This window comes from Strongylocentrotus purpuratus, unplaced genomic scaffold, assembly GCF_000002235.5.
Source record: "Strongylocentrotus purpuratus isolate Spur 01 unplaced genomic scaffold, Spur_5.0 spur5_scaffold_12, whole genome shotgun sequence".
Taxonomy (NCBI): domain Eukaryota; kingdom Metazoa; phylum Echinodermata; class Echinoidea; order Camarodonta; family Strongylocentrotidae; genus Strongylocentrotus; species Strongylocentrotus purpuratus.
The window spans coordinates 3,073,579-3,098,414 of NW_022145597.1; the positions used below are offsets into that span (position 1 = coordinate 3,073,579).

The 24,836-nt window shown below is 38.0% G+C and overlaps 2 protein-coding genes across 2 annotated transcripts in view; one reads left to right on the forward strand and one right to left on the reverse strand.

Moving 5' to 3' along the window:
• LOC588964 (cell division cycle protein 20 homolog) overlaps window positions 1-6,943 on the forward strand; it is a 14,499-nt gene extending 7,556 nt beyond the window's left edge. The window contains exons 8-11 of the mRNA XM_030981605.1: window positions 250-478; window positions 1,169-1,294; window positions 5,650-5,767; window positions 6,741-6,943. Of these exons, the coding sequence (XP_030837465.1) occupies window positions 250-478; window positions 1,169-1,294; window positions 5,650-5,767; window positions 6,741-6,925 (658 nt within the window). The 3' untranslated portion in view covers window positions 6,926-6,943. The remainder of the gene's footprint in view (window positions 1-249; window positions 479-1,168; window positions 1,295-5,649; window positions 5,768-6,740) is intronic.
• A 5,292-nt stretch (window positions 6,944-12,235) lies between these two features.
• On the reverse strand, window positions 12,236-24,767 carry LOC592528 (COP9 signalosome complex subunit 6). The gene is made up of 8 exons (XM_030981610.1): window positions 24,512-24,767; window positions 20,492-20,623; window positions 19,519-19,607; window positions 17,507-17,569; window positions 16,671-16,833; window positions 15,944-16,137; window positions 13,373-13,441; window positions 12,236-12,433 (listed from the first exon to the last, which is right to left on the reverse strand). The coding sequence occupies exons 1-8, from the start codon at window positions 24,675-24,677 to the stop codon at window positions 12,362-12,364; spliced, it is 948 nt and encodes a 315-aa protein (XP_030837470.1). The 5' UTR covers window positions 24,678-24,767; the 3' UTR covers window positions 12,236-12,361.
• Between the last annotated feature and the right edge of the window lie 69 nt (window positions 24,768-24,836).

A 24,836-nucleotide genomic window follows, 5' to 3' on the forward strand; every position in this document is an offset into this window, starting at 1 on the left:
TAGGGGGTGTTTTCAAAAGGAGGGAACACGCATATGCGTACCCTAAATAACACCGAGTGGGGGGGGGGGGGGAGTATGTAGGAAGTAGCGTTCTTTTTTGGATTACATTTTAGGCTCTCCCTTTCTCTCTCTCTCTTTTATTTGTTTCTATCGTTTGTTTTATTGTATCTCGAGGGGGCATTCTCCCCAATTCCCCTGTTTGTACACCACTAACTTCCCGCTACACCCTTCACTTTTTCTTCTATGAAGTGGTGGACGATCAGGGAACATTCACCACCACGACGTCCGAATCGCCGAACACCTGGTAGCATCGAACGAAGGCCACACCCAAGAGGTTTGCGGCATAGCGTGGAGTCCCGATGGAAAGTATATTGCCAGCGGCGGGAATGACAATATTCTCAATGTATGGGACTCTACGCGAGCCATGGCGGGGTCGGAACCACTCTACTCACTCACACAACATCAAGCTGCTGTCAAGGTGAGATAGAATGTTTCTTTGTTTAGTTGTTTATTTGTTTATTTGTTTATTTGTTTAGTTGTTTATTTGTTTAGTTGTTTATTTGTTTTGTTTTGAGTTTTGTTTTGTTTTGAGTTTTGTTTTGTTTTGTTTAGTATAGTTTAGTTTAGTCCAGTTAAGTTTAGTTAAGTTTAGTTCACGGTTTAGTTTAGTTTTGTAAACTTTGTTTTGTTAACATTGTTTTGTTTATTGTCTTGTTTAAGAATTCCATTAAAATATATTTGTTGACAATTACAATATTGTTCCCATGATCGTTAATTTTCAAGTAATATGGATTTTTCTCCCCTAACCATGTTGTGTCCAGTGTGTCGAGAATTGAATGATTTTGTTAATAACACTTCATTTTCTGCCTGTATTTCCAACAAATGTATACACAAAAAGAAGAAGAAGAAGATGCATGATACGTAGATGATATAACAATCATTTTCACACTTTTTGATTTAGGGGTCTCTTACCACAGCTTGCTCTTAATATAATAAATTTGATTTCCAAATACATTTTAGCCTACGATCATGTGTATGAATGTATGTAGGCCTACATTTACATTAATTAATTTTACATTAATTCGGTAATTTTCAATTTTCAAGTAAAAGCTGATAAATCTTAAAATCCTTCCATTGGTTAGAATATTTTTCTTTCTTTGACCCACAGGCGATCAGCTGGTGCCCATGGCAACCGAATGTGCTTGGTAGCGGTGGCGGGACGGCTGACAGGACATTACGATTCTGGAATGTTCAGAGCGGGTTGTGTATGAAAACAACGGACGCTAAATCACAGGTATGACTGGTTAACCTCCCCCTTGAACATACATGTACATGTCTGATACGGTTGGTGAAGATTAGGCCTACGTGATTTCTTACGAATGTCATGATTTAGGTCGAATTAAAACTTTAGAATGACGTGTAAAAGCATCTGAGGAGAAGAATATTTTCGTTACTTTCCATGTATTCACATAGTGCAGTTTCCATTGTTTCTATATATTTTACGAAAATAGGATTGAATGAAGGTATCATGATTGTTAGTTAAATTTTGCATGACTATGAAACAGGGATAGTTTCTAATTATGACTCCTATATACCTCACGGGTATTCTTCGGATAACGATCAACACCTTGGGTGTTAGACCCTTCTCAGAACATCATGAACCTCCATCCTCCGAAAGGGCAGGCAGCCAGCCACCCCTCCTCCCAATGTATCACAGACATAATGTTCTGACGTTGAGCATGGGGAGAGGATTTAGTATTGGTTATCAAGAAGAGGACTTATTCTTGGTTGGCATTTTCTTTTCTGCAATATTCGTGATATAAGATAAATCATTGGGAGATCCAGGGAATGCCCACAATATGAATGCTTTAATACGTCCACATCTAACACAGATAATACAAGTATCAGTAAAAAAAAAAAAACACAGTAAAAAACACAATGAGTAAGGTGATTATTTTTCCTTTGTGCATCCATGCGTAGGCCTCCTGACGTTTATGTCAAAGAAACAGGCATTCACAATTTTCCATGTTCTGTTTTTCAATTGAACGATTGCTATGTCATTATTTACCAAAGATAACGCCCTTTCTCACACTTCCATAACTGTATGCATTAATCAAAACACTCATAAAAATGATCATGTTAATTCAATGTTTGCTTATCCGTCGTAATGTTTACAGGTCGATTCGTGAAATCTTGCCGCTTCCTTATTGCACCCTCTGATTATACCCCTATACTATGTTTACATCTACCTAAGATTCTTACCGCTTCCTTATTGCGCCCTCTGATTATACCCCTATACTATGTTTACATCTACCTAAGATTCTTACCGCTTCCTTATTGCACCCTCTGATTATACCCCTATGCTATGTTTACATCTACCTAAGATTCTTACCGCTTCCTTATTGCACCCTCTGATTATACCCCTATGCTATGTTTACATCTACCTAAGATTCTTACCGCTTCCTTATTGCGCCCTCTGATTATACCCCTATACTATGTTTACATCTACCTAAGATTCTTACCGCTTCCTTATTGCACCCTCTGATTATACCCCTATGCTATGTTTACATCTACCTAAGATTCTTACCGCTTCCTTATTGCGCCCTCTGATTATACCCCTATACTATGTTTACATCTACCTAAGATTCTTACCGCTTCCTTATTGCGCCCTCTGATTATACCCCTATTACATCTACCTAAGATTCCTATAACTCATTTACAGGTTTATCCCGCAAAAATAATTGCTAGCTGTAAAGTTATTTATGATTTTACAGAGTGTCTGGGAAAAGGGTGGTATTTAAACTATAGTTGACCAATTGAGCTCTCACAGGGGCGGGGCCTACATGTATATATTAAAGTACAGTCAGTATCTACCTATAAGATAACTGTCTCATTAATATTTGATATTTGATATTTAATATTTGATATTTGATAGTATTAGTAGATCGGCTTAAAGTGAGCTGATTTCAAATTGTCAAATTTAGTTAGATATAGGTTAGGTATGGGGAATTGGAGACCCTTAAGCACATAAGCATAATTTACATAAACATGAACAATGTTACAAATACAGAAATTTTTGTATTCTCTTTCGTAACTTCTTCTCTTTATTTGGTAACAAAATTGTGGTCATGATGTAACTGATTAATAAGATAACAATGATTAATGACGTCATCATCAAAGGTCTCTCATTACCTACATGTGTAGGTAATAAGGGACAGTTACAAATCAAGACATTTTAAATACAGTTTGAATGAAAATGGGATTGTTATAGTTAGTTCAAACACTTTTTGAAAGAGATACATGCAGCCAATGAACTTACTGTCATTTTGAAACGATTTTAAAACAATGCGGCCCAAAATATTTCTGTAGTTATTTGTTTACAGTAAGAAAGTTGCTTTTTTTAATGTTTAAATACTTTCAGAATAATGTTCTGGTAATGTGATTATTTACATTGATCAAACTCACAGCATATAGAAACAACTTCTTAAAGATAAAGTTAAGTTCTGGTCATGTGATTGCATTGTGAAAGAAAAGGTGTGGAATGGATCAGAAAAAATTGATCATGTAGCATGTAAGTATTGGTGTGTACTGCAAGGTTCTGGAGTTATTAAAATGATAAGAAGTTTGGCCCAGTCTTGGTAAAGTAACAAGTGCTGTACACAGAAAGATGCACATAGTAATACTCAAATGGTGTCGGGGCTACTACACTTGATTTCCTTATCTTTCTATGCTCATTACTCAACCATTATACATTTCCTACCAAAATTGTTTGGCAAATGATTTTTGTTTGTAATCTTGAACATTCAGTGTAAGTTTCGTTTGATTCTATGAGAATTCATTTTCTTTCTTTGACCAGAACCCAAGTTAATCTTTAAAATGAAATGCATTGAAATAAGAATGGTGGCACGAAAAAACCGAATATGTTTCATGATAGTGCCTTTCAACATGAAATGAACAACTGGGGGGAAGTAAGCCCCAATCTTGGACTTGGTGTCCCCCATTGCCTACACACATTTCTGATCAGACACCATTCATAATTTGCATTGCAACACCCATTTCTGATCAGACACCATTCATAATTTGCATTGCAACACCCAGGCGCGTACGCAGGAGGGGGGGGGGGGGGGGGGGTTGGGGTTGAACCCCCCTTCAATTTATTGTGTGTGTGTGTTTTGGAGGAACCCCCCTCAATTAAAATGGAAAAAAAAATTGTGCTAATGGGTGACCAAAAAATGTGCTCTTACCCCCCCCCCCCCCCCCCACGCTTATTCAGCGGCTGGCTGAGTCGTTGCGAAATTTTTGGGACAAAACAAAAATGTGTCCCGTATCCCAACGCCAACCAAATATTTTTTATCGAAATACAGTCAAACCTGTTTTAGTGGCCATAAAGGCCGGCTGTCTATAACAGAAATGTGTTTTGTCTCTCTCTCGAGAAAGTAAAGTGTTGTAGAATCTGTTTGAAGGCTTCGGTGACTTTTTTTTTCTTTCCCTCGGGGTACCTTAATTGACAGGTTTTATTATAAATTCCGAAGCAGTAGTTCCCAAATAAAATATAGAACTAACCCCTCCGTTACGAATTCACGCCATGACTATCAGGTTGACTAATATTTATTTTAGGCCCTGAATAGGATTTTTCGGAGTAAGAAGTAAGAAAAACCCTGCATTGATAAACATGTATTATTACATGTTGACACTATCATATTCAAACATATTCAAAACAATGACCGTCGCCCCCAAAACTCAAAACCGGGAACGTCGCCCAAATCTCGCTGGTTTCTATATAGCTAGTGCTGTGCAGTGCATTGTATTGTATTGTATTGTATTTATTTTCCGTCATTTAAAAAAATACATCAACATAATTATATATATATATATTTACAATAATAAAGACACACTTATAAAAAAAAGAAAGACGGAGGGATGGCCCTACTCAGCGTTGTTAGCATAACAATGCTGGTTTACAGAGGGGTCCCTATAGAAATAGAAAACATGAAAATAGTTATTACAAAAGTAAGGAAAACTTACAGCAAAATAAGAACTTACAATAATAATTACAAATTCGAGTAAAACAAGAAACATGAGAGAAATATTTACGATATTTATACAAGATAGAAAGCTAGACAAGTAAATTATTTATTTAAAAAAAAAAAAAAAAAAAAAAAAAAAAAAAAATACAGCTACAAGAAGTCTGGAATAGTATTGTTTAAATACTTTCTGAATGTTTGAACAGTTTGAAGTAATTTAGTGGTAGGAGGAAGAGTATTATATTGAATTGAGCTTCTGTATTGGGTAGTTCTGCGACAATATTCAGTTCTAGGTTTAGGGAGAACAAAGTATGTGCCCTGCATGGTATATACACGTACACGAGACCGGGATTTACCCAGGATTTCCGAACTCTGGCAGAAGACGAGTGAGACTTTCGGAATAATTCGATTTCATACATCTTTATCCCATTCAGTTTCCCTAAAAAAAAGTAAAATAATTAAGAAAAAACTTTATCAGAAAGCCGACCGTAGTTTTTAACATTTCTGGATCGGTCGCAAAGGGGAATGCAACATTTTTTAATTTTTTTTATTTATGCTCTATGGTGGTACCTTCGAGATATACCCCTTTTAAAAAGTATTTTCGGGAATTTCTCCTTTCTTGCAGGTGAGTTCGATTCTGTGGTCACGTGAGCACAAAGAGCTAGTCACAGGTCACGGGTACGCGCAGAATCAGCTGACCATCTGGAAATACGCCACCATGGAAAGAATCTGTGATCTTAAAGGTTAGTAAGTGAGTTGTTATTTAGTGCAGTGACGGATCCAGGGGATGGGGGCTTGGGGCTTGGGAAGAGGGGTGGGCGCATCCCTTAGCAAAGCCTGCACCGTGTGAACCTTGAGTAAACAGTCAGTACACCAACTATTTCCCCTGATTGTGCCCTCAGATAGCGATAGCGATAGAGGTGCTGTGGGCTAGTGGATAAGTCGCTGGACTGTGGATCACAGGGTCCGCGGTTCGTGTCCGCAGTTCGAGTCCCGCCAATGTTCTTTGGCAAGATATTAATCTACATTTGCCACTCTCAACCCAGGTGTTAGATGGGTACTGGTAGGAAGGAATTCCTTGAATGATGTGAGCGCCGAATCGGCTGCCTATAGTTGGAGAGCCTTGAGCACCGTGCATGGTGGATATCTGCGCTATATAAATATCCAATGTTATTATTACTGATTTGTTATTGTTTTTTTTAAATTCTTTTTTCCACATCAGACATGCTAGAAGGCCCCTCGAAAATGTGATACCTATATAAGATGGGAAGTAAGAGTTTACTTAGTCAATACATGTATTCCAAATTACAAATGCTCATTAATTGAAAGGCTTTGAAAACAATTTAATGCATAAAGCTTTCGAGTCCTAATGTCTCAGATTAATGTTACATCAATTTCAATTTGTTTCCAATATACGCCGTAACACAAACACAAATGTTTTGCAGTAGCTGCATCGAAGACTTGGAACACCATTCCTCTTTCCATAAGGGAAATTACCTTTCTTGCCACCTTCAAAAGATCCCTCAAAACTTTCCCTTTCCCCAGTGATCTATGTGATCTTCTTCCTGTGAGGCTGTACATTTTTTGTTTCTCTTTTCATTTATTTGTATTTGTAAGCGCTATGGTACTTATTGTATTTTTAGCGCTCCTAAATATTTGATATCATTATTATTATTATCATTATTATAAAGCCTTTTCTTCATCACTTTCACCCAGGTCATACAAACCGTGTACTTACGATGTGTTTGTCACCTGATGAAACCACCGTGGTATCCGCTGCAGCTGACGAGACCCTACGATTCTGGAACTGTTTCGCTCACGAGAAGAAGATGAAGAAGTCGTCTACGAGCTCGAGGAGCAGCGAACCGTCAAAAGGCTTGATTACAAGAACCATAAGATGAGGGAGGCAATGGCGGGAATGCCAAGATTATCTTATGATGTTTGGAGATAGAGACTCAGTGATTACAAAGGTGTTGAGCTAACACAGATGGTCAAGATGGATAGATGAATAGCAATGATTGAGAGTGAGAGAAAGATAGATACCATACATGTAGGAGAGAGAGAGAGAGAGATAGAGAAAGAGGAAGAGAGAGAGAGGAAGAGAGAGAAAGGACGAGAGAGAGGAAGACAGAGAGGCTAAGAGGGAGAGAGAGAGGTTAAGAGAGAGAGAGGCTAAGAGAGAGAGAGAGAGAGAAAGGCTAAGAGATATATATACACAGAAAAGAATAATGGAACATAAAAAAGAGATCGAGAAGTACAGAAATTGATTGAGAAATAGAAGGCAATAGGAGAATATAGAAATAGCGAGACTGAGAGTGTATTATTAACTTTTTCATAGTCTATTAAAATAACATATTTAAGTATTTGAAACAAAATTGTTGTAGAAAATAATGTTTCCAATTGCATATATTTTTTTCTTTCTTAATTGATATTGTAATGTCATGGTGAAGTTGAATTGATCTATTTTCTTGTGAATGTCCATTTGTGTTATATTTTCTATAAATGTTGTCATTTTTCATGATTTTGGTACTCCTCTTAAATTAATACCTCACAAACTATATAGCTGGGTAGTATCATCATAAATTTGTCGAAATATTGAAAATTATCAGAATACATAAAAACAATGATTTAATCTGCTGCTATTCAAGGTTTGTAATGAAAGACCATTGCACACCTCACGACCAAACTATGAGGAGATTTTGGAAGAATTTGCGATATGGAAGTCTGTCAAATATATGCTGCCAAGGTTTCAGATAGTCGTATCAATATCAATATTGAAAGTGCACAGTATTTCAAAGCCTTGTAGTCTGAGAAATGACCAAAGCAGCTATCATCAGGAAGCCAGTTAACCAGGCCGGGGAGGTGTTTCACAAAGATTTTAAGTTGAACTTAACTCCAAGTTGGACTTAAAAATTACAGAAAGCTGTTAGCATCTCTGAAAATATTTTGTAAAAGATATTTTAAAAGGCATAACATGTTGATTCAAATCAATCATATTTTCTTTTATCAAGGAGATTTCATGTACTTGATGTGGAATTTATGAAAAAAATTAAAATACTTGAATTTTCGCTTTATTTAAAGGCTAGAAATGGCTCTCTATAATGTTCCAAGTCTAATTTAGAGTTAAGTTCGACTTCGGATCTTTGTGCAACACCCCCCCCCCCCCCTGGTGTTATGCAGTCATTATGATTGACAGCTGATTGAACTCCTCCTCAACACTCTTCACTTTGATAAATGTATGAATATTCATAAGATGCTTCAAGACTTTACTTGGGAAGATTTTTTATTTTTGAAATTTCCATATCTAGTCCTATTTTGATATCTTTCAAAATTCAGTCATAGAAGAGTTGTAAAGTTGTGTGGTTGCTGCAAGTCGCTCCAATAATATATATATTGTGCAATACCATTCGACATCTCTGATAACAGGCCATTTTACCATGATTTTTCATGATTTTTCTACTTTCCACTGATGAATTTAAAATGCTATAAATCAATCTTTATCAAGTTGTAGTACACAAATGATTGAAATAATTATAAAATTGAATTATCAATGCCAAATCAATCTGCTATCAGAACCCCTATTGTCATTATGCTTGAATATATTGGGTAGTTAAGCGAAATGAAGTGCATGGTGCAAAATGCATAATTCTTGAAAATCATGATTTTGTCAGAGGTAGAACCACATTGTTAGGGTATGGAGCTGGTAAATGCATATATCATCTCCAGAATTCTTAGCTAAACTTTCCTTCAGATAAGTTTAAAAAAAAGAAGAATTTGAATTAACCATATACTTAAGTATAACAACCTTCATACTCCATCATAGCACCAACAACCTTTATAGTTCATCATAGCACCAACAACCTTTATACTTCATCATAGCACCACCAACCTTTATACTTCACCATAGCACCAACAACCTTATACTTCATCATAGCACCACCAACCTTTACACTTCATCATAGCACCAACAACCTTTATACTTCATCATAGCACCAACAACCTTTATACTTCATCATGGCACCAACAACCTTTATACTTCATCATGGCACCAACAACCTTTATACTTCATCATGGCACCAACAACCTTTATACTTCATCATGGCACCAACAACCTTTATACTTCATCATAGCACCAACAACCTTTATACTTCATCATAGCACCAACAACCTTTATACTTCATCATAGCACCAACAACCTTATACTTCATCATAGCACCACCAACCTTTACACTTCATCATGGCACCAACAACCTTTATACTTCATCATAGCACCAACAACCTTTATACTTCATCATAGCACCAACAACCTTTATACTTCATCATGGCACCAACAACCTTTATACTTCATCATGGCACCAACAACCTTTATACTTCATTATGGTACCAACAACCTTTATACTTCATCATGGCACCAAAAACCTTTATACTTCATCATGGCACCAAAAACCTTTATACTTCATCATGGCACCAAAAACCTTTATACTACATCATGGCACCAACAACCTTTATACTTCATCATAGCACCAACAACCGTTATTTCCTGCTTTCGCTTTTCTGAATATTGTTTTTTGTATATAATGTCTTGTAAATTTTACTATGTGAAATAAATCAAATTCATCACCTGAACGGAGTGGTTGTGCATGTATTATAATTCTTGATTTATTTTGAATAATGTTATCATGTCATGAAATGAGCCTTTACAATAATGAAAGTACATTAATATAACATCGCTGAGGAGAGAATGCTAAATGCACTTTATGGAATACCACCTCCTGAAAGAAGGCAGGGTATTACTTCACATGGATAACACCAATGCAATATGATGCTTACACTTTCAAAATGCATAATACTTAACATTTTAGAATCCATGTACATTCATAGCTATCTATACAACTCACTCCCAGATCCTAATCAAATGATTGGTCATGCGCGGTCACATGTGATTCATTTACTGAGCCTATTGCACTCGTTTTCATGAAAAGGAGGGCAATATTTTCCAGTATTATTGAACTCATTTTCAGCGCGCAGTAGTGCGCGTAGAGGTTAGGGCACTTAATACTGCGTGAGCATATGAGCCTATTCTTGCGCAGCACAATGCGTAAATGGCTATCTATAGCTAAGTGTGCGCACTAAATTAAGCCTTATTAAACTTGATATTTATTTGTCAGCCATAAACTGTCACGAAACAATCTTGAATGAATTCTTTTTACATCAAATAACAAGGATCTAGGAGTTACGTTGTATAAAACAAATGATGCATGTTTTTATTCGTTCATTATACGATCTATCCGCCCTCATTGATGCTGTGTGTATCTATCGCACTCGGCCTAATGGCTTTGTGCGATAGAAACACACAGCCTCAACTCGAGTGCGGATAGATCGTATAATGAACTCATGCGCATGCATCATTTGTATACTATATGTCAATGTGCATGTAGTTGTGGTTATTTTGCTTTCTTTTGTTAGTGTCAAGTGCAAGTTAATTGATTTAAAGGGAAATCCAACCCTTTTAAAAAGATAATTTGTATGAAAGCAGAAAAATCTGAGAAACAGTGGCGAAAGTTTGAAATAAATTGGACCTATAATAAGAAAGTTATGAATGTTTGAAATAACACATTACTGCAGTTTTGCATCTCAAATTAGCTTGGTCAGTGAATTGTGACCTAGTGACGGATAACTCGCCTGTTTGTTGTGTACTAGAATATCACTAAATTCTGCTTTTCATCCAAGGGCTTTCAACCTTGGGGCACTACTCAAAATATATTATGGAGAGTATATCATTACCGGTCCTCTAAAAAAAAAGACCATCCTGTGTCATATATTTTTAAAAATCATAACTTTAGTCATTTTGTGTGTTGGAACAAATGGGAAACTTGTCCGCTACTACATGTACATCACCGAGACATAACCAATTCAGCCATTTTGAAGAGCTCATACCTACATTGATTGCAACTTCTACAAAATTCATAAGTTTCTAAACTTTGACCTGTGTGCTTCTCTGATTTTTCTGCTTTCTTCAAGATTTTTTATTTTAAATCACGATTGGATTTCCCTTTAAAGCCTGTCTGTACTAGTTTGGCCAGGAGGGATTAGACCTCCCTGCATGGTCACTGACAGGTGGTTATCTCATCAAATCAGCTCTCAATTAACATAAGAAAAAGGGGATCATGGGGGATCAACAGGTACACCTTTGGCATTGTTTGATATATGTACATGGATATATATATATATATATATAGAGAGAGAGAGAGAGAGAGAGAGAGAGAGAGAGAGAGAGAGAGAGTGCAAGTAGATACAAGTAGTGCAGTCCCCCATTAAACCAGATTTTTGTCATGCTGAATTTGCAAAGTATTTATTATTTCTAGCTTTTTCTGGATACATAATTTGTAGATTGAATATACCTGTCTTCTAATTCTTTGGTCAACTTTATGCATACTTTGGAAATGCTGTTCATGACCTAAAAGTGTGCAAGATATGCAAATTGATGACAGACTGAACAAGAATTGACACAACATGGAAAGGCCAAGAATCAGTCAGTTTGGAGTTGGTAAGGTGAAGTGACCCCATTAAGAGGCTGAAAATGAACCCTAATGTATGCAAGAATGTTTTCAAACAAGAAGGTACTCTTATAGCCTACACTGCACTGCAGATGAATCAAATAGATCTGGGAAAAGATATCCATAAACCTGTACGTATCAGCGTACTGGGCCCCATCTAACGAAGTTGATATCCATCGCAACTGTGTACATAAAAGATAGGAGACTGCAAAGTTGCTATTGATTAGAGGACTTGCGATTGTTTTGGATCAATCGCAAATCTTTGTAAGACGGGGCCCTGGTCTACGAATTAACTACACAATTAGTTTATAATCTCGGCTATCATGCCCTTCAGACATAAAGTGATTAACAAATAAAGGCATTACTTAATTACAAAATGTTACAATTTTGCCTCTCAACTAACAACATAAACATCTCCTTTGCTAGGCATCCACATTTCACAGAAACTTGTCAAAAGTAGCATGAAAAGGCATCAACTGACACTGACAACTGCATGTACATGGATTTTGTAAATTTTGGCTATTATTATCTCTTTTCTTTAAATAAGAATTTTTTTAAATAGGCCAATGGTAATGTGACCCTGAAACTGCTACAAATGAACAGCATTCAAAATAGAGCTGATTCATGCAACACATTGTGTAAAGTCTCTTTTTCTGCTTTGATGTTTCTACCCGAACACATCATGGAGAAAAAGCACAATCCTCCACTCTCCAAATGCTTATCCTTGAAAAACTAGAAAAGCTGACGGTATGAGTACGGTTGGTATCCTGAAGTGCGCCCTCATAAGAAGAGCCCTCGCATTCTTCTGCCCATGCCCTGCCGGTCGTACAGAACATTGAATTTGTTGACAAACTGCGGATCGTGAAAGAAAATAAAAAGGAGAGCATTAAGATTTGAAAAAATTTGTGATGTCACACCTCGAAATCAAGAGTTCAGTGACACAAAGACGTAACTCCATATTTTGCCAAAATGAATATTTGATATCAAAATGTTCAGAACAATGTGGGCTTTCCAGGAAACAAAAAGACTAAACTCAACCCAACACCCCATTGGAGTTAATGGCTAGTGAAACATAGACTTAACTCCTTAAGGCCCAAGTGCTCAGTGACACATAAACCAATTTTTCTCAAAATGGCCAAAATGGAGTTACGCCTTTGTGTCACTGACCCCTCGATATGTCATATATGGAATGGTAATATGCCAGTTCCTTTCAGACATTACATGTGGAGAGTAACTACAATCATGCCAATGTAATTGTAGCAAGAAAATTGTGTATCACTATTTGCTTAATAGAGTTTGTACAGTACCTTCATCAGATCAAATGGAAACACAAAATAAGGAAGCCAACTCACAGCACTTGCCCTACACATATCGACGACAACTGAATTTTTTGTTAATAGAACACAATCCAATTTGACTGATCAAGTGAGTAACATCATGTCATTATCTCTGGTGCAGAGAGCCAGATTTACAGACTGCTAGTTACATTTTACAAGTGCAGAGGAGCCTTGTTTAAACAATCTTCTTGGGACCTAGGGATTTTCCTTGTTGAATTGAAATCTCATATCATGGTTAAAAACCAATAGAATTAAAAAGCCAAGACTGTACAAAATCACAAAGTTTGTTACAAAAGTGTTTGTTTTAACACAGGATTCCATTGTATCATCTTACCTGTACAAGTAATTTTGCACACTTCATTCTTGAAATGTTTGTATTTTAATCAGTTTATGCTCCCTACTATCCTCAATCCTAACACTCAATTTCATCAAAAGAATTTTTGCTAAAACTTACCTGGTTAATCGTGTTACAGCCTTTAGTGATAGCCCCTAGGTAGGCCATGAGAGTGACATCATTACATTGCTAAAAAATATCAAACAAACAAAAACAATAAATTGGCTTGAACTAGCAAGTTTCTAAATTACAAGTTAAAGATAAACTCCAGTTCTGGTAAAAAAAGAAAGAAAATTGATTCTCACACAATCAAACGAAACTTACACTGAATGTTCAAGATTACAAATAAATGTCATGTGCCAAACAATTTTGGAAGAAAATGTATACTGGCTGAGTAATGAGCATAGAAAGACAAGGAAATCAAGGTAGTACTAGCCCCACACCATGAGTGTTGTCCCACATAAAGCTTTCTGTGTACAGTGCTTGTTACTTTACCAAGACTCGGTCAAATTTATTATGACTTTGATGACTCCAGAACCTTGCAGTGCACACCAATACTTACATGCTACATGATCAACTGTTTCTGATCCTTTCCACACCTTTTCTTTCACAATACAATCGCATTACCAGTACTAAAGTTTATCTTTAACTTATCTTGAAAAGTTCATAATATCTTAAACTGGTTAAACATAAATATAGCCAAATTTATAGGAATTTTGTATTTTGTTTAATATAAGTATTTTGTGGTCAATACTGGTCTATGCTAGAGCAATGAGTAGTGAGCAATTAGCTAATCTCAAAATGAGCTTTGAAAAACATAAACAAACAAATTTGCAATAAGGGAATATAATTATCATACGCAAATCCAGACAGACTAATCCCCTCTCCACATGCAAAAACAGTAATTCTAATGGTTTTATTTCTTATGCAAAACATAATACAATGAATAATTATATTACAAAAATATACAATGAAACAACAAATATAATAGGTGTAGTAGTGGAGGTAGTTATCTTAGAATCCTTCTATTACACTGGAGATTTTAGATAGAGATAAAGATCTTTGACCAGGGAAAAAAATATTATTTATTTTACTTTTCAACCTTGCTTGCATAAAAATAACATTTCTAAAATTTGTTTTGCATTGAACTCTATGCAAATTTAAGGGGCTCTTTTCTGATTTCCGGGGGCTCTTTTGGGCATTTCAGGGGCTATTTCGCCCTGAGCCCCCATGTATTTTTTTCACTGTCTTTGACAGAGATAACTTACATTGTGGAATTCTGTATCAAGCTTGTCCAGATGAAGGACCAGGAGCCTATCAAGGCAGAGACTGTTGACATATCTCACTATGGATGAACATGTATCTGGACAACAACCCCTGGACTTAACCCTCCTGGACTACACTACCTCGGACAATTACCACTCCCAACCCTGTCAAATTCTGTGCAACGACTGGTGTGCTGTCAATATCCTTGACTATTGAACTAGTTTCCCAACTTCAAGCCTGGATCAAACACTCTACCTGACCCTAATCCTAACCCTACATACCTGACCCTAATCCTAACTCTACCTACCTGACCCTACATACCTGACCCTAATCCTAACTCTACCTACCTGACCCTACATACCTGACCCTAATCCTTAACTATTGAACTAGTTTCCCAACTTCAAGCCTGGATCAAACACTCTACCTGACCCTAATCCTAACCCTACATACCTGACCCTAATCCTAACTCTACCTACCTGACCCTACATACCTGACCCTAATCCTAACCCTACCTACCTGACCCTAATCCTAACTCTACCTACCTGACCCTACATACCTGACCCTAATCCTAACTCTACCTACCTGACCCTACATACCTGACCCTAATCCTAACTCTACCTACCTGACCCTACATACCTGACCCTAATCCTAACCCTACCTACCTGACCCTAATCCTAACTCTACCTACCTGACCCTACCTACTTGACCCTAATCCTAACTCTACCTACACTGTACCTGACCCTACCTACTTGACCCTAATCCTAACTCTACCTACCTGACCCTACATACCTGACCCTAATCCTAACTCTACCTACCTGACCCTACATACCTGACCCTAATCCTAACCCTACCTACCTGACCCTAATCCTAACTCTACATACCTGACCCTACCTACCTGACCCTAATCCTAACTCTACCTACATGTACCTGCACCTAACCCCACACATAACCCAAAGCCTGACTGGAACCCAAAGTATCACCCTACATCTTTGGAAAATACATGCTATACCCGAGTAGAGGTGAGAGTACCAGCCCAGGGGGGTAGATCCTTGAATCAGCCATCATACACAAGAAAATCTTTCTACCCGGGGGTGTCCTAAGAAGAGGCATTTTGGAAGCTGATCTTGAATAAAGCTGTAGATCTTTGACAAATAAAAAACTTAGATTAAAGCCCCACCACACTAGTTTGGCCAGGAGGGATTAGACCCCCCCCCCTTCATGGTAACTGAAAGGTGGTTATCTCACCACCTTTCAGTTAACATGAAAGGTGATAAGGTGGTTATCTCATCAAATAAGCTCTCAATTAACATAAGAAAAAGGGGAGCCATGGGGAACCAACGATCAACGATCACCGATTAGGCATTGTTTCTATATAGAGGGCGCAAGTAGCTATAAGTAGTGCAGTGGGGCTTTCAGATGACTTACATTGTAGAATTCTGTGTCAAACTTGTCCAGATGTAGGACGGGGAGCCTATGACAGAGACTGTTAGCATCCCTCAGTATCTCATGGTTCATAGGCACCTCTCCAGACTGCACTGCTTTCACATAGTCAACGATCAGCTTGACACGACTATGTAGCATCTTCACAGCATTGTGCTGGGCTATCAGGTGCTCAGCAACTGGGAGAAATTTAAGAAAAATATTTCTTTTCTTAAATTATCAATTTTTTTTGCATATCACAGTTATGAAAATACATTTTCATTATCACTATGCAGCAATATCATAAGCTCTAAAACTTTGTATCGATTTGCTAATAATATTTAAAAATTGTGACATCATGATACCGTACACAAATATTGAAACGATTACTCATAAATGTCCATTTTCTAACACATTTATTCAGCTGATATAGATGAGGCATTGTTGGATTCTGTTGGCATCTATCTATTTAACATCAATTACTATTGTTTACAATCAATAATTTGTTTTTAGGGTGTTCAAATACATTCTTGATCAAATAAAGATAAAGAGAGTGAAAAGGAGAGACAGAGAGACAGAGACAAAGAGAAAGAGAGAGAGAGAGAGAGAGAGAGAGAGAGAGGGAGAGAGAGAGAGGGGGGGGGGGCAGAGATGGATGGAAACACATAAAAAGGGACAGACAGAGAGAAAAATTTACCCTATAAATAACATAAAAAGGTATACATAGACTTACCAACTGAGCTTTCCATAGTTTCACTGTTGGTTACCCTAGCAACATGATCAACACCTATCCTCTCAGCCTCTTCTGTTGCTAGGACAAAATGAAGCTCAACAAACAGCATGGTTGCTATGCCATTGATTAGATCAATCACAGATTCAAACATATGAACCGGGAGCTGTAAAAACAAACAGAATTAATACAATTAAAGAGGACCGACAATTTTTAAAACAAAATATTTGTGATTTACTACCATCATTATCATTGTTATGGTTATTATTACACAACTCACTCCTAGATCCTTCTGAAATGATTGGTCAAAGGTGGTCATGTGTAATTCATTGACAGAGACTATGCAAAGTTTCTAATGAAAAAGTGTGCAATAGTTTCCAGTACTATCCACAAGTTTTAAGTACATGTATGTGATGCGCATGAATCATATGTAAGCATTACCATTACTATCATATCATTATCAATAAGTATCTTTGTTATCATCACTGATGTTTTTGTTACTGTTTTTATAACTATAACCATTAGTACTCTTCTTTTCCTTCTTCTCCCTTTTCAGTCTTCTTCATCCTCTCCCTCCTCTTCTTCTCCTCTCTCCTCCTCCTCCTCCTCCTCCTCCTCCTCCTCATCCCCCCTCCCCCTCCCCTCCCCCCTCCCCCTCCCCCTCCCCCTCCCCCTCCCCCTCCCGCTCTTCCTCCTCCTCCTTCTTCTTGCGGGAATGTCTGTGGTACCACCAGCTCCCTGTCTTTGCCTAACTGACTCTGATCAGACATTTATTGTTGCTGTTGCTATTTTTTTTATTTACTGTCAGCTTTATCATTACCAGCAGCAATAATACTTACATCAGTCTGTCTGGAGAGAGGGTTCAACTTCAAGAATATAGGACTTTCATTGATTTCACAAATCTGTTTGGAACAGAAGAACAGAAATAGGTTTAGATTAGACATAGATCTATATTTGTTCACCAGAAATTAATTATTAATCATAAATGTCATTAGCTTGTTTTGGAAGAGATAAAACATAACAGTCCTAGAAAAGGTGTGGGGGAAATGTCGTTCTAAATTAGGCCGTTTGTTAATGTGCAGCATTTGAGCATAGGAACAACTCATTATATCTTTATATTTTTAGCCTATTTTTGAAAGTATGGAAACAAAATCAAGGCAAACAAAACTGAACAAAAAAGAGACTCAACCCACTGCCCCAAAATAAATAGATATTTGATTTTCATCACCTGTGCTTGAAAAAATTAGTTATCAATGCTTAATCAAGATTTATATATCAACATTAAACTGTGGTCAAGTAGTTCATGTATTCATCTACATGTATTAACCCTCTCTGTGCTGTTGGCTGCACAATTATAATCAAATACTAAAAACTTTGTTTGACTATTTTTGTTCCCCTCAAACAGGAATGGCCTCACAGGTGGACATGTTAAAGACCATCAATACTACTGGGCCAGAAGGGATTAGACCACACAGCGAGGTCACTGACAGATGGCTATCTCATTAACTCAGCTCTCAACTAACATAAGAAAAAGAGGATCATGGGGGACCAACAGGCACTGATTGGGGAAGTTTTCTATATAGAGGGAGCAAGTAGCTACAAGTAGGACAGTGAGGCTTTAACTAAACATTATCAAGTTTCTTCCTTGTTGTAGGTGTCCTAATCTAAACATGAAACAGTAGAAGTATAAATTTCCTCCTTGAGAGATTCAAACACTTCACTGAATTGTACCCGGTAGGATGCAAAAGTTCATTGGTTGGACGAGCAAGTGTGCTCTTGTAAAATGGCGACTGGCTGGAATGCTCCCCAGGGAGTTGAAAATGTGCACATATTGTGTGCGGGTAAGCCTGAATCCGATTACCAGGGTAATAATATATATCTGTAAGGGCGCTTAGGCACATCGTTGGATCGTTGAGCGCTTTATAAAAACGGAATATTATTATTAAAGTCCAAAAGTTGCAAGCTCTGGAGAAATCATCTTTAGCTACAGGTGTACACTGGAGACTCTCTACCCATGCATATGTTATAAGTGAGTATGTGGTAGAATAAAATATTGTGAATACTATGAGCATCAAAGTTTATCAGCTAGATAAAGCAAGGGTAATATTGGAGCATCATGTGTGGTAGATATGGGTTCTGTCAGATTACAAGATGTCATTTACAATGTATATGCACTCAGATTCAACCTAAATGTACATCACGGTAGAGGTTTACGGTACACCATGTGTAAAGTCCTAGAAGGACTAAGGAAAGTGGATAGAAAATAGAAGTGAAAATAGAAAGGCGAGAAAGTGGAGGTTGGAAGGAAGAGTATTTTTCAGGCTTCTCGCCTTTCTATTTTCACTTCTATTTTCTATCCACTTTCCTCAGTCCTTCTAGGACTTTACACATGGTGTACCGTAAACCTCTACCGTGATTATTCATACCACCATGCGAACCTTCAAACATCATCTAAATGTACATGTATGTAACCTTAAAGCCACACTGCACTACTTATAGCTACTTGGCCCTCTATATAGCAAACAATGCCTAATCGGTGCCTGTTGGTTCCCCATGCGTCCCTTTTTCTTATCTTAATAGAGAGCTGAATTGATGAGATAATCACCTGTCAATGACCTTGCAGGGTAGTCTTATCCCCCTGGCCAAACTAGTACAGACAGGCTTAAATGCACAGAATAGGTAAGAATGAGCTGGAAAGGAGTATTACCTGTTTGTGTACTTTAATATCTGATTCATCTGGAGACCCTCCAGGGGTATACCTTGCAGGGTGGTCTTATCCCCCTGGCCAAATTAGTACAGACAGGCTTTAAATGCACAGAATAGGAGAGAATGAGCTGGAAAGGAGTATTACCTGTTTGTGTACTTTAATATCTGATTCATCTGGAGACCCTCCAGTGGTATACCAACCAAGAAACTCATGGTCCTTGAATACCTGCTTGACTGAAACACAAAATATGAACATCATTTACAATTGCCATTTAAATGTCATATTGTTTCTCAATCTCCCCCCTCCCCCTGCCAGTGATCCTATTACTTTCTTTCTTTTCACTCCACATTAAATTTATATTTTCAATTGTGAAGCAAAGTTATGTTTCCATGAGAGACTGATGGGAATATAACAATGAGTCCAGGAATACATTGTATCTTTGAAACTTTTATTAGCCCTAACATATAATTTAGCAAAGGCTCCACGCTTGACTTTATTTCAAAGTTTCTACTTTTCAAAAAACTGAAAGATAATAAAGAACCATTGTTGAAACTTGTGCCAGAGATTTTTCTCAATACTGAAGGCCCATTTTTTTCTGATCCTTCATGAACCAATGAACCTACATTGTACATGTAGATTATGCCTATTATGCCAATTGGTCTTAAACATGAATGAAAATATATCACGACATTCATATTCAACATCAAATGCAAACTGAAGGCACCTGAACTTAAAGTGAGTCACTTGTCAGTTTCCATGTGCAGAAGGCCATAATTCGCTGACACCAGACTTGGTGGATAATAAAACTTAATAACGTGTGTACAGGTATTAGGCGTGCACACAGCGAACCCGTTGGCCAATCGAGAAATACCCCCTCGTCTATCAAGAGTCTTCGGGTGTCGGCCACGTGAGATAATGACTTTACCATGTGGGGGAATGGGTGGAAAACGCAGTACGTTACATAAGGCCTGGTGGTCATAAAACTGAAGGATAATTCTGGTGATTGACAGCACCTCTTATTGGGTAAACACCCGAACGGTGTTGAATTCCCCATGAGAGCTAACTACTGAGTGTCTTTAAATACCATATTACTCTTCTGTTGCTGTCACATACTTACATTGTTCTTCTTTAGTGTTGTAATATTCCCTGTCAATGATGATGTCTCCCTCTACGGTGTCAAAGAGAAGTTCAAATGAATTGAGAACCTCAATGTTTCTCCCCTCCTGCTTGCCTATCAAAGCACCGAGAACTGTGAAAGTAATGAAATAAATCAACAAATTGTATCCATGTAAAAGTGTAAAAAGGAAAGCAAGCAAGGAGTGCGCTAAATTAAGCAAACTCTGTGTGTGCGCCTTAGTATACTAAACTAATAGCTATTATCCTAAAGAAAGTATCAAATTGGGAAGGTGAAAACAGTCTGTACATGTATACCGCATGTATTTGCATTTCAGGCAGAACCAGCTCTTTCATATGGCACCTCAATTGTTATGCATCGCCTTGAGGATCACAAAGAATAAAGGTTTGAATCTCAGTTTGGTAATAAAAACTTTGACCAATTTTGCATGAACGCGCAATGCACGTAGACTGCATAGGGAATTAGGGATGCGTGCAATTTCTATTGGAAGGGTTTTAGCACACAAAACTGAGTGCATGGTCAGACACCGTAATTGTACACGTAGAACTTTACGCATTGAGTGTTGTAATAATGTGAGATAATGTGCTCTCATTGGCCGATCTACTAGAGTGGTTTTTAATTAAAGTGGGAGAGGGCTCGTTTTATAAGCAAAACCTGCAATGACAATGCCAATAAGTAATATTACATAACACACCGACAAGTAATGCTGCGACGAGTACTCAAATATTTGAGTACCCGCACTGTTAACAATACTCAAGTTTGATTTCTCGTACTTGAATACTTGTCCGCCCTTTTTTTTTTTGCCCGTTCACCTGGCACTGTCCAGGCCGACGCTTACCCGTGCCCGGGAGAGCGCCGGCATGGTACCATGGGTAAAAATGTTTCCCAGCTCAATCACTGTCAACTAACCACTAAGAAACTGGGACCCAATGTCTGGAATTCTGTTTGGACTCGGAGGAAATTAGTCTGTCATCTTTAGTTTTAAAAACAGCATTGTTTACTATTATATTTAAATCGGCGCCTTCAATTGAGTTTTCGAAGACGGACCTGGGCTGCCTGGGATACTTCTACCATAGTATGGTGGTGGCAAAAAAACACACAAAAAACAAAACAAACTAACATGGCGTACGAGTATTCGCCTGTAAGCCTGGGAGTGTACTCGAGTACCTCATTACACGCTTATGCACAGCCCTACCAACAAGTCATGCTTTAAACAGGTGACGCACACGGCACACTTTAAAGGTACTACCTGTATGTCCCATTTGCAGGCCAAAAAAATGAAAAAGTTAAATTCCAACTGCAAAGATAATACTAATTTAGAACTTCCCTAAAAAACACCTTTCTGATAGTTCTACCTAAAATAAATCTACCCAAACGAGAAAAAAATATTTTTTTCATGAAATCAACGCAGTCAAACTTACCCCCAACGAACTATTTTTGATCCGGTTTCCAAACCTCTGATGAATGCGCACTTTCGCGCGTGTGCTATACGTGCGCTGTACGTGCGCTATGCGCTATACGTGCGTTATACGTGCGCTACAAATGAACGTCCGAAGCTTAGCAAGTGCGTCCGAAGCTTGGCATGAAAAAAGGTTCGGCGGGTAAGTAAATAATTCTAGTTTTCCATTTCCTTTACTAATTTTCTTTTCATGACATACATAAACAGTATTTGCACAATAATAGTATATTTGATCTTTCACTAATTAAAAAAAGAATTTAATGTTTTTCCCCCGTTTTGTCTTAAGTGTCTGAAGTTTGGCGGTCTTACTCTAGAGTAAGACCGCCAAACTTCGGACTATCAGAAAGGTGTTTTTCACAACACTCACACAATATTTTGGTGCTAAAATCTTACGAAAGCGCTATTTTTTCGTAGTCAAAATGACACTCAATGTTGCCTGTCTGAAGTTTGGAAGAGCGCCATCTTCTGGTAGGGGTACCTGTATAGTACCCCTAGCCCTAGGTCCGTGGTAACGGCCGCCATTAGAAAATTTTCGCGATAGAGTGAAAAAGTATCTCATAAGCTCCCATAATTTTGGCAGAAACCACCTGAAATATGCCAAGGATTTGTTTTTAATCGATATATTGGAGGCTCTATACCTTAACTCCCCTGTTAAGGGACTGTAAAAATCCAGGTAACCTGAAATCTGTCTCTGAATTCGATGTTTTTTGTGAGTTTTGCAGACGGCAACCTGCCCTAACTTTCTGTACTAACGATGTAGGTTAGTAGTAGTATCAAATGCATGCAAGTTACCCGCCTGAGCTAGGCTCATATTTTGCGTTCGAGCCGTTGAAGTAATTTTTGTCCGAAGTTTGGCGGTGTCCGAAGTTTGGTGGTTTTACTCTAACGTTAGTACCTTTAAAGCAGGACGTGTCAAACTCTCTGTGTGGTGTGACATAATATTACGTTTTGACGCTTAAGTAAAGTAAAGAAAAGTAGTTCCTCACACACTTAAATTCGAAGCCACTCGAGCGGATCGGCCAATGAGAGCGCATAAACTTGTAGTACACTGTACTGTACAGCGCTCAATGCGCTAAGCCTAAGTCCGTGAGCAGTAGGGGCGCTGGTCCGAGAATGAGGATCGTCCTCATAAACAAGGATATCCTCATAAACGAAGACAAAATGTGTCCTCAAAAATAAGGGTCGTCTGCATTTTCGAGGACGTTTTTTTTCATCGGCGCTCTGGGGGTTTCATGTTACAGAACGGCCCGCTGGCGATGCCAAAAATGGATTCCCCAGGGGAAAATAACCCTAGTTGTCCGTCTACTTTTATGGGTTGTCCGTCTTCCCAAGGATTTATTGCTCATAATGTGAAGGTCTCTGTACAAAGTCAATGTAAATTGCATCAAGAAAATCATTGCAGAATCCGTTTTTTGCATCGCCAATGCGCCGATCAAAAATATTAAACGTCTGCAAAAATGCAGACGGTCCTTATTTTTGAGGACGCATCGGTCAGTGTTAAAGAAGACGATCCTTGTTTATGAAGACGATCCTTATTCTCAGACCAGCGCCCCTACTGGTGAGGCGTGCAAACCTTGTCTTCGGTAGGACTAGATCTAGATCTAAAGTAGGGTCCCTAATGACCGCATGAGGGCGATATTGCAAAATCACCCTCTGGCTGCATTGGACTCTTTGTCACCAGCGAACATGCTTTTGTGCAGTGTGTGCCAATACGAGGGGCGGATGAATTTCACTTTCTTTATTTGTGATTCACCTCTCATGAATATTTATAAGCACTTACCTTATTTGGAAAACTTTACAAAGCTTCTGACATCAGAATCACCGTCAACCCGATCTGTCTTTGTCTTCAAAATCACCTTTGAGCTCAGTAGTAAGAGCAATTTTGACCGTGTATGAGCGATTATTTGTGCTGTTTTTACGAAATGAACTATGAGACCGGTAGGGACCACCTTAAAGTGTGGTATTATCGGAAAGCTTATGTAATTTGTGATTGAATGTTGACAACTCCAGAGGCCCACAAGCTTTCAGCGATAGAACATACCAGTGCTAATGATACCCTTCCCGCCCCAGCCGGGTTCAATTTTGAGAGATTTCGCGTACGGAAGTGGGCAATTAGTGGCAGTGCCATTTTTGGCAAAAAAAAAAATCTCTTTATTAATTAAATTTGTGATTTAGGGTAAGTTCTCAGTGAATTTGCTTTGCATATATGATGTATAAGATAAATCAGTATACATCTATCGCCATTACGGGAATTTTAATTGGAATTTTATTTTTTCATAATTATGACTATCTAAAGTCTAGATCTAGATCAACATTTTGACTTTTTCAATATTGGGTTAAATTTTTGACCGATAACAAAGCGCACCAGTTTGAATGCTAGGCAATATCAATATCATATTATCATTTGGCCATTAGGCCTCATGGAAAACATGTCAAATTTCATTATTGACTTTTTTTATTTCTTAACTTTTCGCACACATGATTTGTAACGTGTGGGGCAAACACAATTACTCTACAAAGCAAAATTGCAAATGTCATCTTACCTTGGGTAGGTTTTCCTTCTTGTGCACGGATTCTCGTCCAATGTTCAGAAATATTCATTACAACGAGAGGATGAAGAGCGACTGCTACGCTTCCGGTCCCACTAGAAGCCATAACAGCTGACTGCGAAGACGATGAATTTCCTTCAACTTCCATTTCAGACGCCATCTTGAACTAGGTCTAGTCGATTACGTAAGACAGAGCGATGTTGATAGAAGGGGCGTGGCTTATCGCGATCTGTCTATTTTGAGCAGTCGAGTAATCTTGTTGTGGAAATAATGACTCAGTTTTACCGCTGACACTTGATTTGTTGGGTACTGTTTTTCA